The sequence below is a fragment of the Balaenoptera ricei genome, chromosome 17 (assembly GCF_028023285.1).
Source record: "Balaenoptera ricei isolate mBalRic1 chromosome 17, mBalRic1.hap2, whole genome shotgun sequence".
Lineage (NCBI taxonomy): Eukaryota > Metazoa > Chordata > Mammalia > Artiodactyla > Balaenopteridae > Balaenoptera > Balaenoptera ricei.
In genome coordinates this window covers 82,738,792-82,753,935 of record NC_082655.1, presented here as the reverse complement: position 1 = coordinate 82,753,935, position 15,144 = coordinate 82,738,792, and the positions used below count along the sequence as shown (strand labels likewise).

The window sequence follows — 15,144 nt, the reverse complement described above, 5'->3', positions numbered from 1 at the left end:
TGGAAATTGCTGGCTTTGTCAATTGTCTGATAATAATGGGAGAGAATGGGTAATGAAGCCAGTGGAGTTAAAAAGTACAGAGAGATTTAGTTAAAACAGGGGTCAAAGAAACCAGAAGGAAGGTCAGCTGATACAAGAATATAAAAGCAACTGCTCCGTGTCCCTCCAGGTTAGTCATTCATCTAGTGCATTTACCTGGCAGCACGGTAAGTCTCGAATTCAGCAAATGGGCAGGATTTTTTTTTCCTTTTTCATTCATTCCTTCTCTTACAGATCTCAGTACTCCCCCTCTCCCTGCACTGTTCTCACAAAAATCATAATTACCTACCAGTAAGGGACCAGTAGTTTTAAAACTTTTGAACTTTTAAAAAATAGAATCCAAAGAGGAAGCTCCGTGTTAATAACAAACCCACGTGGAGCTATTCTGTTCAAAATTGGGAGGTGGTGTGTCAGGCCACCCAGCCCCCAGCCAGCTCCTAGGGCCACGTGGTTGGAAAGTAAGCATTAAGGACTGATTGCAGCTCTGAACATGGCACACATCAGTACGGTTCTTTCTCTCCCTCTCTCAGGGTAACAGCCTGTGGCAGTAGCCGTTATTGTGAGGGCCCTGGGTCATGTGATTCAGAAGCTAGGTGGGGTGTTCCTTGTTAATCTCAAATATGAAGTGCAAATACTTAATTATGCTTTCATTAAGTGCCTTGGCAAATTTGCAGAATCTTACGCATTTTTAAAAATGACAGTTTTTTAAAATTAATTAATTAATTTATTTATTTATGGCTGTGTTGGGTCTTCGTTTCTGTGCGAGGGCTTTCTCTAGTTGTGGCAAGTGGGGGCCACTCTTCATCGCGGTGCGCGGGCCTCTCATTATCGCGGCCTCTCGTTGTGGAGCACAGGCTCCAGACATGCAGGCTCAGTAATTGTGGCTCACAGCCCCAGCTGCTCCGCGGCATGTGGGATATTCCCAGACCAGGGCTTAGAACCCGTGTCCCCTGCATTGGCAGACAGACTCTCAACCACTGCGCCACCAGGGAAGCCCTTTTTTTTGGTTGTGTTGGCTCTTAGTTGAGGCATGTGGGATCTTTCGTTGCAGCGCTCGGGCTCTTTGTTGTCGCGCATTTTTATTATAGGTAGAACACTCTTAAATCTTTATAAGTTTGCCAGTGAAATGCCTGTCTTTTCATGTGGGACACAGAAGTGGAAAGAAAAGAAGTTTCACTGTCACTGTAGCCCCTCTTTCCTTTCCTTCAACTCTCCAACTAGATGGCAGATTAGGTGGTGGCATTGTTCACTACAGTTCACTACAGGCATCACCCGTGATGCCACCACCAAATTCAAGACAAAATAAATCAGTCTTTATTGAAAAACAGATTATTGTGTTGTTAAATAAAGACCTTGAAGCTCGTGAGACTAAGTAAGAACCTGGCTGCACGTCTGTGAGGTGGGCCTGGAGCCCGGTCCGTCAGAGTCCTGCGGCTGCATCTTTGGGGCTACAGCTCACACGTGATTACTTCCAGTTTTAGGGGAATTCGTTTCTGTGAATTTCCCGTTTGCTTTATAGTCACAGTCCCCGGCCCTCAAGTCAGAAGTCGGACCATTTCTTGTCAGGGGTGTTGATGTTAGATTCTTGGTGTTTTCCATTGTTTTTGTTAAACAGCAGCAGTGAGCCATCTGGGCTGGAATTATCTCGAGTGACCAGGAGGAGCATCAGATCCTTAGTAAATCATCACGCTGAGCGCCTCAGCTTTAGTTCGGCATTTTTCTTTTCTGTTTACTTAGACACTTATTAATGAAAATATGACTTTTAAGAAAGGTCATTTTCATTACTGTTTTGTTTTTTCTTTTTTAATGGGAATTATTTATTTATTTATTTTTGGCTGTGTTGGGTCTTCGTTTCTGTGCGAGGGCTTTCTCTAGTTGTGGCGAGCGGGGACCACTCTTCATCGCGGTGTGCAGGCCTCTCACCATCGCGGCCTCTCTTGTTGCGGAGCACAGGCTCCAGACGCGCAGGCTCAGTAGTTGTGGCTCACGGGCCTAGTTGCTCTGCGGCATGTGGGATCTTCCCAGACCAGGGCTCGAACCCGTGTCCCCTGCATCGGCAGGCAGATTCTCAACCACTGCGCCACCAGGGAAGCCCTGTTTTTTTTTTTTTAAGCAAGAGAATTTGCTCCTCTCCGTAGAATCACTGACAGTGGAGAGGATGGTCCCGAAGGCCCCTGGACCTGGACCGGGACCTCATGTTGTGATCAGGCATTTCAGCATTATGTGCAAGGGAGGTAGCAGTATAGCCGCTGCTTTCACTGGTTGCTGCTGTAAAAAGTCACACAAAGAGTAAAGGGAATTTAATACTCCCCTGTCCACTGGTGTTCATTCCACATCTTTCTCGTGAACGTAGGCATGTCTGTAAACAAAGAAGAATGGTTGCTTTTCCCTTTGGTATCTTTAAGGGTATCCCTTTTCAGTTTCTGCCACTTCCCAGCAACAGACGTCATTGTGTGCGCACCTGTCTCCTTCTTTACGGATCTTTATGGGGAAACACGACAGACGCATGGGCGATGCCCAGTTGCAGAGCGTAGTGAACGGCTGTAGGGCCACCCGTGAAGCCACCGCCAAATTCAAGGAACAAAAATGTGCTGGGTGTCCAGGCATCACCCCCAGCGTGCTCCTCCTGGTGACGCCCCATCCCCCCAAGATCACTGCAGTCCTCTGGTTTCCTCCATGGTTTTCCTTATAGTTTTCCCAACGGGAACAGCAGGCTGTCTTTGGAAGAGTGTATGAAGGGAGGCTACTTCATATGTGAACTCATGGTAATAGAATAGACTGTGAGGAGGCAGGTTTGTTTCAAGTATCAGAGCACACTGGTGAGAACGTTTGGTAAAAAGTATATGCATCTATCAGAAAACCTGGGCTGACAGATTTTATGTGGAACGTGGGTGTTCCTGCTTCCACACTGGTGAGTAGATCATGTGACACTTTTGAAATGATAAGGACCACCTGGGAATGAGACCAGCCTAAGAACTGTCTGCAGTTCCAGGTAGCAGCATGCAGCAATAATTCCTTATTTCCCTTGTAACTGAGTGTGTGTGTGTCATTTCCTGCCGAGGCAGAACAGAAATGTGCAAAGAACTTGTTTTATAATACAAAGTTGTGCTAGTTAATATTTTTATATCCTAGATCTTGAGGAAAGAATCTAGATTAGGAAAGACATTTTTTAATATTACTAGCAGATAGCCTACAAAATGTGAGGACTTCCAAAGTTACAAATTTATCTTTCATAGTTATATAATAAATTTAAGCAAAGGAATAGTGCAGAAGGCTTAATTTCAGTTGTGTGTCTTTAATTTCCTTTCTTCAGTTTCTCTATCTGTTGAATAAAATTTGAAAAATATTGTCCTGAAATTCATTGAACTAAGCTTGGAAAATGTTTAGTAATTCCCCACATCTCTGAGGTATTTATGGGATATTCTTAGCAGAGAGTGGCCTCTGAGGTCAGAACGCCCGACCGACGTGATGCCATCACTGTCTCATTCAGAAGCAGTGTCATCACCCCCAAAAGAGACGCCTTCCCCATGAGCAGCCACTCCCCACCCTCCAGCCCCCCGGCAGCCACTAACCTGCACTCTGTCCTGCGAATTTGCGTATACTGGACACTTCGTACAAAGGCACCATCCTGGCTTCTTCCACTGACCATCATGTTTTCGAGGTTCATCCATGTTGTATCACGTGCCAGTACTTCACTCCTTTTTATGGCTGCCTGATATACTCTGTTGTATGGATATACCAGACTTATTTATCCATTCATCAGTTGATGCACATTTGGGTTGCTTCCATGTTACTTTCTGGCTGTCGTGAATCGTAATACTGCTATGAACATTCATGATGCACATATGGACATAAGTCTTCAGTTCTCTTGGGTAGATAGCTAGAAGGGGGATTGCTGGGTCTATGCCAAAGTGTTTTCCAAAGTGACTGCCCCATTTCCCTATCTCACCAGCATAATGATGTAGTTTAGTCACTGATTATCTAACCTCCTCAGGATCTCAAGGTTGCCATGGCTCCTATCAGTTTGCTCATGATCTCCAGGGCCATCTGGTAGTGTCTGCTCTGGCAGCCAGACCTCTGAAGGAAATGCATTTCAGTCTCAAGGCAAAAGTTTGTTTAGTTGATTCGAGGTTGTCTCGTGTGTGTATGAGGGTGACATAAAAGGACGTAAGGTGACACAAGCTACCTTCTGGAAGACAGTCGAGGGCACAGAGGGAGACGGAGGGAGGGAGGTAGATGGTAGAGGGTGGATCTTGAGCGGCACTGAGGGTTAGAGATCACTTCCAGACTTCATGGTCTCAGGACCCGTTAATACTCTTCAAAATTACTGAGACCCCCAAGGAGATTTTTTTAATGTGGTTATATTGATCAATAATTACTATATTAGAAAATAAAATGGAAAAAAATAAATATTTATTAGTTCACCTAAAAATCCTAAAAATAAACCCATTAAATAATAACATAAATAGAATTTTTATGAAAAGTATTTTCTAAACCGAGACCACCTTAGTGAGAAGAGCAGCCTTATTTCATGTTTTCTGCAGATCGCTTTAATGTCTGGACAACAGGAAACGATGGGTTGTCATCTCTGCTCTGCATTCAGTCAGTCCTGTATCGTACATAGTTCAGCCTCTAGAAAACTCCACTGTACACTCATGAGAGAAGGGAAAAGAAGGTCTCAGGACATAGTTCTGGCCTTGCGGGTCCCTTGAAAGGGTCTTACAGACCCAGGGGTCTCCAGACCCCACTTTCAGAATCCCTGGTCTGAAATATTCCATCTCCAGGTAATCTGTCTTATGAGAAAGCCATGAGTACTACATAACAGTAGGTACAGAGAAATTAGCAACTGCATGAAAAAATTTTAGGAACATTTAAATGCTTGGTTTAAAAAAAAAAAATTCTGAGCTCTCTGAGGATGAATTAACTCAGTGAACAGGTTGCATCCCATCCTGAGGTGACGTCACCACTGTGGTTTAAATCTTCTGCAGCAAATTCCACTCCACCCACACCCAAAAGAAAGTGATTCAGGCAGTCTTAGATTACCCGGTGAAGCTTTGGGAGTAGTTAGATGAGGCAGTATCAGATGGAAAAATAACTCTAAAATAACACAGAAAACAGGCCCGGTGAGCAGGCGTGTCGGGGAACAACCTGGTGAGCTCAGGGAGAGCTCTCCGCCTTGCTTCCTCCCCACGGGCTGCAGCCGGGGACCTGCTTCCAGGCGACACTGGCCGTCGCCCTCTGTACAGGGAGGCTGCGCGGTCTATAAAATCAGTGTGAGACGTGTACACTCAGCATCCTTCCGGATGGTGGCGAGGCCAGAGCCCCTGCTCCTTCCCCGTCTATCTGTGACGTTTCTAAAACTCCTCTTGCTGTCGTCCTCAGGCGCACTCCGCTCTCGTGGCCTCTTCTTTGCGCCAGGCAGCCCTGCGGGGGCTGCCCCAGGACTAGCCCCGGTCCTCTTCCTCTTGTCAGAGCAACGGAGAGCGTCGGGGGTAAGGGTTAGAGGCTGCCTTTCTCAGCCAGAAATTCAGCAGTTGATGTGGGGTCTCGGCTCGATTGTTTTCCCTGGAGGGCAAACCTGGGCTCTCGTCCGTCCAGGAGAGACACCTGAATGTGGGCATCGTTTCAGACTCTTATGCTGAATTTGTGAGACTTTTTTCAGAGATGGCCTCAAGTCGGTCCCCTCCCTGTGTGACTCATTTGTGTATTTTCTACTTAGATTTTTACAGCTTCCAGAATATCCCACAAACAACAAAATGCAGGCAACAGAATGGGTTTTCTCATTCTGAGAAATCAGTAGCTTTGCTCCAGGTAAGTATCTCTATTTGTGTACTAACCCTTAATCTTTGCAACACTTTTTTCTCTCTTAGGGAGCTGGTAATTATTAAAGCAACAAATCAGAAAATGTTTTTGAAGTTAACTACAGTGCTCTGTATTTGTAATTTTTTTACTGCAAATGAGCTGGAAAATGTTGTCTTGTTTTGTTTTAATCAATACCCAAATGCCTTTGCAGCATGAACAAGGTATTCAGCCAGCCAGGCTTGTGTCTCAGCCTGTAGAAGGCATGTATCCCAGACGGTTGACTATTTCTAGCTACCTCGTGCTGCTGCACCCTCCCAGAAAGCCTGCGCTGCTCCCACCGCCCTCAGCCGCTGCAGGCTTAGAAGTGGGAGAATCAGAGTCCTGCAGGGAGCACAACAGGGCCAGGAGGTTTCAGGGCTCACCTGCAGTGCAGATGAAGGCATCCACTCTGCACCCCGCGGGCTCCAGGCCCCCCAGAGCGAACACCCATCTCCAGAAGCATGGGGGGCGGGAGTGGGAGCGGGAGCCCCGAGGCCTGGGGGCGTGAGGAGCAGTGTTCCCGCTGACCCGCCATCTCTGTTGCAGTCCCAAGTCTCAAGCAGTCCAGTTAGATTCAAAGAGTGTGGTGCAGCCATCCTCATCCGTCTCTCCTGGGGGGGTCTCCCCAAGTGAAGATGTGCGAGAAGGCACCTCTTAACACTTGCAGCAGCTGGTCACACTCAGAGGTGGCCTTTGCCTTGGAGAGAGTGGAAGAGCTGAGCCAGCCCTAGAGGAGGCCCTGGGGACTGGGCCACAGGGACTGGCCTTGGGGGAGTGTGCTTGGCCCCCCCAAGGAGCTGCGGCGCTCGCTCACTCCAAGGCACTCCAGTCACCAGCCACGCTTGCCTTCGCAAAGGTCGCTTTTCAAGTTTACCCACCTTGCCCACTAGGAAAGTTCATCTTTAGGTAATTTTTCTAAAAGTCTAAGATTTAGTGAAGCCAGCTGCAGTAAAAGCCTGTTGGCAGATAGATTATGACCTGTTTCTTGAGGAAATTAAGGTATCCTTTTTCCATTATTTGTTCACAAGGTTATATGGAAGACAAAGAGTATATGAAATTTAGATTCCCAGACTTAGCAAATAGGTAATAAAAGGCTGACTCTCTCGGTAGTATTCTACCACTTTTTTAAGTCACCAAAACGGCCAGTCCAGTTGGTAAAAGCAGGCGTTGAGCTTCAAGCAGATGTGCATAGAATGACAAGGGGTGTGTTTGTTTTTTCTCTGCAAGTCCACCTGGATTAGTAGTTTTTGTTGTCCTGGCCCAGCTTTTCTTTGAGTAGTTTCATCATCGGGCTGGGGGGTGGGGAGGAAGAGGGAAGAAATGAGAGAAATCGGTCTACACGTGAGGGAACAGGGCAGTGAATTTGACCTTTAAGTGTCAGCCTTGTTCTCTTCATCCAGCTTTGCCAGCGTTCTGCCGCCAGCATCACACCCTGACACTCTTCACGTGCTGTTTATTGTATTTGCTGTCCTGGACGTCCTCTCAAGAGTTTTTTCCTATATCAGTGTGTTTAAAAGTGGAAGTTAAATGTTAGATTCTGGTAGGGTACTTTAAAAGTACTAAATAGACTAACCATCACAATAAGACAAGGAAAAGCAAAAAGACAGGAAGAAATAAAACTGTCTCTACTTCAGATGACATGATGGTCTATGTCGAAAATCCCAAGGAATCTACAAAAGAAAAAAAAAAAATTCCTAAAACTAGTAAGTCAGTTCAGCAAAGTAGCAGCATACAAGATTAACCTTCACAAATCAGTCACATTTCTATATACTAGCAATGAACCTTTGAAAACCAAAATTAAAAACACAGCATTTACAGTTGCCCAAAAAGGAGTATTTAGGTATAAATCTAACAAAACATGTCAGGACTTGTATGCTGCAAACTACAAAACACTGATTAAAGAAATCAGAGATCTAAATAAATGGAAAGGTGTGCCACATCCATGGAGTGGAAGACTCAACGTTGTAAAGATGCTGGTTCTCCCCAAAAGATGGTGTAGGCTTGATGCAGTACCCATGAAAGTCCCAGCAAAAATGTCTGTAGATATATCCAGGCCTATTCTAAACTTTTTTTTTCTTTTTGAAATTTAAGGAAAAAATTTATTGAAGATCTGAAAAACAATTTCTAAAATATTGACTTTTCCAGAAAACTGTAGCTACACAATGCATTGTGTCTGTCATGTTAAAACATGATTAGACACCAATACAAAAACCATGAAACAAGCCACCATTCTCTGACAATCTGAGCAAAGATAAAATGCCTAAGGAGCAACATGGATGACTTGCAAAGGATGGGCTCTTCACTGTAAGCACCGTAAAGAAGGGGGGGCACAAATGGACGAGTGTGTTCAGTTATACACACTGAACGGAACCTTAGGCACTGGGAATCAGGGCGTTTTGTCGTACAGCATTAACACACGTTATCAAAGTGCACGGTGTCAAAGGAATAGAACCGCCAGCATTCAAGCGCAGCTTTGTCAGCTAAGCAGTAAAACACTCTACGGCACGTCTCTCTGTTGTCCATCATTGAATTCTCTGGTAGCAACTTTGAAATGAAAAGAAAAAAAGAAAAAAAGGAGCTGTAACCCCTTTTATTTTCTGTTTAAAATCAAACAGAAAACAAACATCACTTCTGTTATACACTAACGTTTCCAAAGTACATCATTTGTAAAAGAGAAGGGCTAAGACACAAAAATGTGTTTACAGAGATCCAAACACGAGTGAGTATAAGCGCCTCACACAGCTTTCCGATGGTACTCAGGAGGAGCCACTTCATAATCGCTGGCACTAAACAAAGTTGCAGAGTTCTTTGCCAGGTATTCTAGGAAATCATGGAGGTAATTCAGTAATAAAGCAAGGCTCTTCTCATCCAGAGGTGCATAGGCCAACATTGCTCCAGTATGTACAAATAATCTCAGTAGATGTGGCGCTCCATGCACCTTGGACATGGTGCATCAGGGTGATCTGCGAGGATTTCAGCATACTGTGGTCTCTCAGATTCGCAGAGCAGCTGAGTGCCCAACATTACATTGAAGTATTCCTTGATCCCTGCCACAACTTCATGAACAGCATACTCCTTATTTTCTGTGTTTCCTCGAGATTTCTTGTAATTTGCAGAATCCTCTAGAATGGAATCCACATTCTTCTTGGCAGGAAGATAAAAGAGCTGTTTTTGCCAGGTAATTAAGTCCCAGTCTTCACCAAGCCATGGTTTTAGTTCTTCAGGAATCTTTACTTTAACTTCAACTCTGTACATGAATGTTTCCTCATTTTCAACAGTAGAAGCTACTCGGGCCCTTTTCTTCCAAGGAGACTGAGGTGTCTCACTCGTACTACCACCGTCTCCATTTCCAGGTGTTTTCTGTTTGTTCTTTTTTGTTTTCACTTCAACATTTTTCTGTTGCAGACCAGAAGTCTTCTTTCCAGGGGCAACCCCTCTCATCTTCCCCTCTGCGTACTGCTCCTGATTGGCTTTGTCTGGAAATGCAAAGGAACTAGAGTAGATAAAACAGTTTTGAAAAAAGGATAAAGTGGGAGGAATCACACCCAATTTCAAAACTTATGGCTACAGGAAACTGCGGCATTGGTGGAGGGATGACGCTGATCAGTGGAGAGAGCTTGTGGAGTGGCCTGTGGGGTTACGGCCAAATGATTCCCGACCAAGGTGCAAACAAAGCGATTTGGTGGAGGAAGGATAGTCTTCAACTAACTGGACGTATATGGGCAAAAAATTAATCTCAACCTAAATCTCATACCTCACAATAGATCTTAGGTTTAAATATAAAACATAAAACTATAAAGAAAACCTTTGGGACTTGTTGAGTAAAGAGTTCTAAGATGTGACAACAAAAGCATGATCCATGAAAGGAAAAATCAGTAAGTTGGACTTTATCAAAATTAAAAATTTTTGCTCTGCAAAAGATTGTGTTAAGAGAATGAAAAGACAAGCTACAGACCGTGAGAAAATATTGCAAACCTTATATCGTAGACTATATAATGAAGTCTCAAAACTCAACAGTAAACACACACACACACACATAAGCAGTCCAATTAGAAAATGGGCAAAGGACATGAAGAGACATTTCCAAAGAGGACATCACATGGCAAATAAACACACGGAAAGGTGTTCGACATGACTGTCCTTAAGAAAAAAGCACGTCAAGACCATGGTGAGATATTAGCATGCTCCTAAACAGCTAAACATGAAAAACTAAAATGAAAAACAGTGAGAACATCGGATGCCAGTGAGGATGGGAAGAAACCATCTCTCATATGTTGCAGGTGGGCGTGTAAGGTGGTGTGGCCCCCCAGGAGCAGAGCTGGCAGATCCTTTAAAAACTGAACATACTTATCCAAGCAGCTGCACTCCTGGGCATTTATCCAGAGAAACAAATATCTGCATTCACACAAAAATCTGTACCCAAGTGTTTGTAATAGCCACAAACTGGAAACAACCCAGATGTTCCTCAAAGGTGAATGGCAAACAAGCTGCGCCACATCCACGCCGTGGACGGCACTCAGCAGTAAACAGGGACGAGCTGCTGATGGCACGGCAGCTTGCATGGATCTCGGGCACATTGTGCCGAATGACGAAAGCCAACTCGACATGCCATGCACCACATGACTCTGTTTATGCGAGGTTCTCAGAAGTTGTGTGGGTGTGTATGAGACTGTGTGAGTGCTGGTTATTCGTTCACCGAGTCTCCAGCCCCTCACGTGGGCTGGCACTTCGGTGCCTGTCCTTCAGGGAGCTGTGTGGAAAGAAGCAGGATGTTCAGGGCAGGAGCGGGTGGACGACGCCCGGCAGAGAGGCGCAGCGGGCCCCCAGCGTCCAGCCGGTGTCCAGCCAGCTGCCTCTGAACCTCAGCTGGCCCTGGTCGCCCGGCCCTGTCCAGTCACCCACACAAACAGCTGCTGTCAGGAGACGGAGAGAGTGAATTTCCCTCGTGTGTCCCCCTTTGCTTACCGCTTTTGTGCTTGATTTGGACCCAGAATCTTGGTTTTGGCTGTAGGCCACATCCTGCACGCCACGTTTCTGTTGTGTTTGGTGTGAGGGTCTAAAAGACTGTGGGAAGCTTTGAGTCTTGTTCTCCGTGATGCTGAGACCCTCATTCTCAGTTCTGAGTGTTTCGACTTTGTTAACTGCTGGATCCTAAGCACTTAAAATAGTACTTGCTCTTAAATGTTGAGAGAAATAAGAATATGTAACATTAATTATTAAGGCCACAAGCTTTTCAAAAAGTAAACAACATTATTATATATAAACATTGTTAAGGGACTTCCCTGGTAGCGCAGTGGTTAAGAATCCGCCTGCCAATGCAGGGGACACGGGTTCGAGCCCTGGTCCGGGAAGATCCCACATGCCACGGAGCAACTAAGCCCGTGCACCACAACTACTGAGCCTGGGCTCTAGAGCCCGCGAGCCACAACTACTGAAGCCCACGCGCCTAGAGCCCATGCTCCGCAACAAGAGAAGCCACCGCAATGAGAAGCCCGCGCACCGCAGCGAAGAGTAGCCCCGCTCGCCGCAACTAGAGAAAGCCACGTGCAGCAACAAAGACCCAACAATGAAGACCCAATGCAGCCAAAAATAAAAATCAATTAATTAATTAATTAATTAATTAAACATTGTTGAAACTTAAGGCAAAGTCTAAGAAGTCTTTGTGATGTATATATATATATTTTTTGCAACTAAAACAGGATTTTTTAAATTGTGGTAAAATGTACATTACATAAAAGTTTCCACCTTAACCATTTTTAAGTAGCATTAAGTACATTCACATTGTTGTGCAGCCGTCACCACCATCCACCTCCAGAACTTTCTCATTTTCCCAAAGTGAAGCTGTGTCCCCATGAAACAGTAACTCCGTAGCCTCTGTCAACCACTGTCTGTCTCTGTGAATTTGTCTGTAGGGACCTCATATAAGTGGACTCATACATTATTTGTCTTTCTGTGTCTGGCTATATTCTTTATTTTAGATAACTTATTGATAACTTTTTTATTCTATGAGTGACACATACTTGTTTTGCAAAATATAGGAAATACATAAACCAAAGGAAGAAAATAAACGTCACCTTTAAGTTCTACTCAGATAACCACTAACAACATTTTTTTATCTTTCAGAGAGAGAGACATTATAATTTGTTGTCTGCTTTTCACTTAGCAGGGTATTGTGAATATCTTTCCGTGTCCTTAAATATTTTCTGTGTAGCTGCCTCATAACTTTTTATAGTTTTTTTATTGAAGTATAGTTGATTTACAGGGTTTCAGGTGTACAGCAAAGTGATTCAGTTATACATGTACATATATGTATATATTCTTTTTCAGGTTCTTTTCCATTATAGTTACTACAATATACTGAATATAGTTTCCTGTGCTATACCGTAGGTTCTTGTTGTTTGTTTTATATATAGTAGTGTGTGTCTGTCAGCCCCAAACTCCTAATTTTTGCCTCTCCCTTTCCCTTCTGGTAACCGTAAGTTTGTTGTCTATGTCTGTGAGTCTATTTCTGTTTTGTAAATAAGTTCATTTGTATCATTTTTTTACATTCCACATATAAGTGGTATCATATGATATTTGTCCTTCTGTTTGTGACTTACTTCACTTAGTATGTTGATTTCTAGGTCCATCCACGTTGCTGCAAATGGCATTATTTCATTCTTTTTTATGGCTGAGTAGTATTCCATTGTATGTGTGCACCACAACTTCTTTATCCGCTCCTCCGCCGATGGACATTTAAGTTGCTTCCATGTCTTGGCTATTGTAAGTTGTGCTGCTGTGAACGTTGGGATGCATGTATCTTTTCGAGTGAGAGTTTTCTCCAGGTATATCAGATGCATCGTAATTTAATGAACAGTCTCCTTCCTGTCCTTGTGCAGTCAGGCTCCAAGGTCTGTCTGTCTGTGTGCCCCTGACTTCATCGTCCTGAATGGTGGCTCCTTGGCATTTGGCCTGGTGTCTGTGGAGCAGGTCTGCCTGTGAGCAGCTCACTGACCAGGCCATCTCTTCTTTTTCCAGGATGATGGAGCTTTTCAGTTTGATTGACACCATGTGGCCTCCAGTGGCGCCTCTGAAAGCACCAGGCCACGGGCCAGCCTTCGAGGTAAGCCCAGCACTGCAGCGTCCCCCAACCCCATGCCCCCCATCGCACCTGCTCTGTGGCCACCAGGCGCTGAGCCAGTGGCAGCCCACAGTGCACATCCCAAGAAGCCCAGGTCCAGAGGGAGGGTGGGAGCCGGTACAGAGATCCAGACCCACTCGCCTCGCTCACAGGCTGGGGCCTGGCTGCCTTCCACACGGTGCCGCATGCATGCCTCCTGAGGTTACGCGACGCCTCTCGACCCCGATCGTCACGGGCCACTGCGCACTGAGGGTCTCAGCCTCGCACCGAACAAGAAGCAGGTGGTTTCCCCGCCACCTTCCAGTCAGTAGTAGAACCAACGCTTAGTCACCAATTAGAGCAAAAACTCAGTAAACAGAATCCATGGGTATCGGTTCACCCACCAGCTCAGCCAGGGATTTCCCTTTCCTTCCTCATCACATTGTTTATGGTAGTCAGTTGCTCACAGGTAGCAAAATCGACGGATGAAAGTGTGTGCCTCCTCCCCGCCCTGAGCCCTGTCCAGGAGGCTAGCAGCGGCTGCTTTGGGCTTTAGCTCCCCAAGCTGAGAACTGGGGCTACCTTGCTTGTGTGGTAGCTGACTTCCTAGCACAGGCCGAGATGGTGGCTCTGTCCTGTGCTAGACCAGCAGCCTAGTGGTCAGGAATGCCAGTTCTAGATTACTTCCCGGGAAGACGTTTCTAAATGGTGTCTTCAGTGTACTCTGAAGAATAAACTTCTAAGATGAAATCTTGAATTGGTAATAAACTCAAAAGCACAGAAGTTCTTATGCTTGTTTCCAGAGAGAAACAACATAACCCGTCTCTTACAGAGCCTTCCAGAGAAACAGCCTGCATCTGTGAATAAAGAGGTCTTTATTAAAGAGTAGATTTATATTAATAGTGTATTTGAGTCTTTTAACAATACATTCATGTTCTACTTTTGCCTTCATTTTGAACAGGAAAAAACTCATCTGCCTCCTCCTAGCTTCTGTTACATCCTCACTGCTCATCCAAACCTGGGACAAATTGATGCAATTGAAGAAGACTCTATTTCGAAGCTTTACCAGCCTCCAATTCCCCGCTTCTTAAGAGAAATTCTCCAGGTGGCGTCTTTGTTTGTACCCTGGTCTCAGTTACTTTGCTGTGTCTGTGAGCTTGGGGAGACATTCCTCTCTGTTTTCAATACCTTTCCAGACTGATGGCCCCTGTACCCGTTGCAGTTTCTATGCCAGAGTGATTTACCAAAGACCACAGGTAATCCATCTCTCTTTCTCAAAACGTGTTGCATAGCTTATTAAAGGATAATCTCTCTCAGAAACTGCTGGAGTAGCAAAAGAGAAAAACACTGCTGAACTTGAGCTGTGTGCACTCTGTGCTGACGCGGTGGTCAGCCCGTTCCTTGTGCAGGTGGGGCTGCAGCCCCTGGTGAAGCGCTGGGCGTGCAGCCGCCGGGGGGACCCGCCCGGTGCTCAGACCGGGCCCGTCGGCTCCTCTCTGACACAGGCAGGCTGTAGAAAGGAAGAAGCAGCTGGAGCCTCCTTTCCGGGGTGAAAGTGGGAACCTCAGGGTGGAGCTCAGCCAATTCTAAGGTCTCTTTCTTCCACTGTCGAGAGGAGCCTGTGGTCGCCGGGCGGCACCCAAGTCAGAGGGCCAAGGCCAGGGGAGGGCTGCTCTCGGCCCTCAGTCCTGCAGGAGCCTCCACTGGACCTCAACTCAGAGCCGGACAGCCACGTGTCACAGCCACTCCCTGTTCGCTCGTAGGCACTTGGGAGAGATTCAGCACCTGTCCCGGAACTCGAGGGCTCTCGTCTCCCTCACTGTAACTTTCTCTAACTTCCTGTATGTAATCTCCCTCCCAACCACGTGAGCGCGCTCCCCCCCCACCCCCCCACCGAGTCACAGCTCCTGACCATGCCGTCACCTCCTCCGCCCGGTCGTGTCAACCGCCACGTGGGATCCTCAGCCTGACCACACCATCCACGCCAGCAGCACCAGCTGAACCTCGTGCCAGCCAGGTTCTCGCAGGCCAGCCCTGCTGGCCCCCTGACGGGGGCCTTGCCAGCCAAATCCTCGTCCCCATTTGCATCTACTGGATCCTCATGGCAAGTGCCATTGTGTCCTCATCACCTCCCAGAGGCCCCATCGCGCCACGTTGGAGTGCAG

General features: G+C 46.0%; 1 protein-coding gene and 1 pseudogene across 8 annotated transcripts in view; one reads left to right on the top strand and one right to left on the bottom strand.

Moving 5' to 3' along the window:
- Positions 1–15,144, top strand: part of SPIDR (scaffold protein involved in DNA repair) — a 358,585-nt gene that overhangs the window by 323,641 nt on the left and 19,800 nt on the right. For 7 of the 8 annotated variants that reach the window (XM_059902231.1, XM_059902230.1, XM_059902227.1 and 4 more), the window contains 3 exons: positions 12,898–12,982; positions 13,941–14,084; positions 14,176–14,235. In XM_059902231.1, the coding sequence (XP_059758214.1) occupies positions 12,898–12,982; positions 13,941–14,084; positions 14,176–14,235 (289 nt within the window). The remainder of the gene's footprint in view (positions 1–12,897; positions 12,983–13,940; positions 14,085–14,175; positions 14,236–15,144) is intronic. The other variant, XM_059902225.1, reaches the window with a different exon arrangement.
- LOC132352010 (mortality factor 4-like protein 1) lies at positions 8,580–10,295 on the bottom strand (annotated as a pseudogene).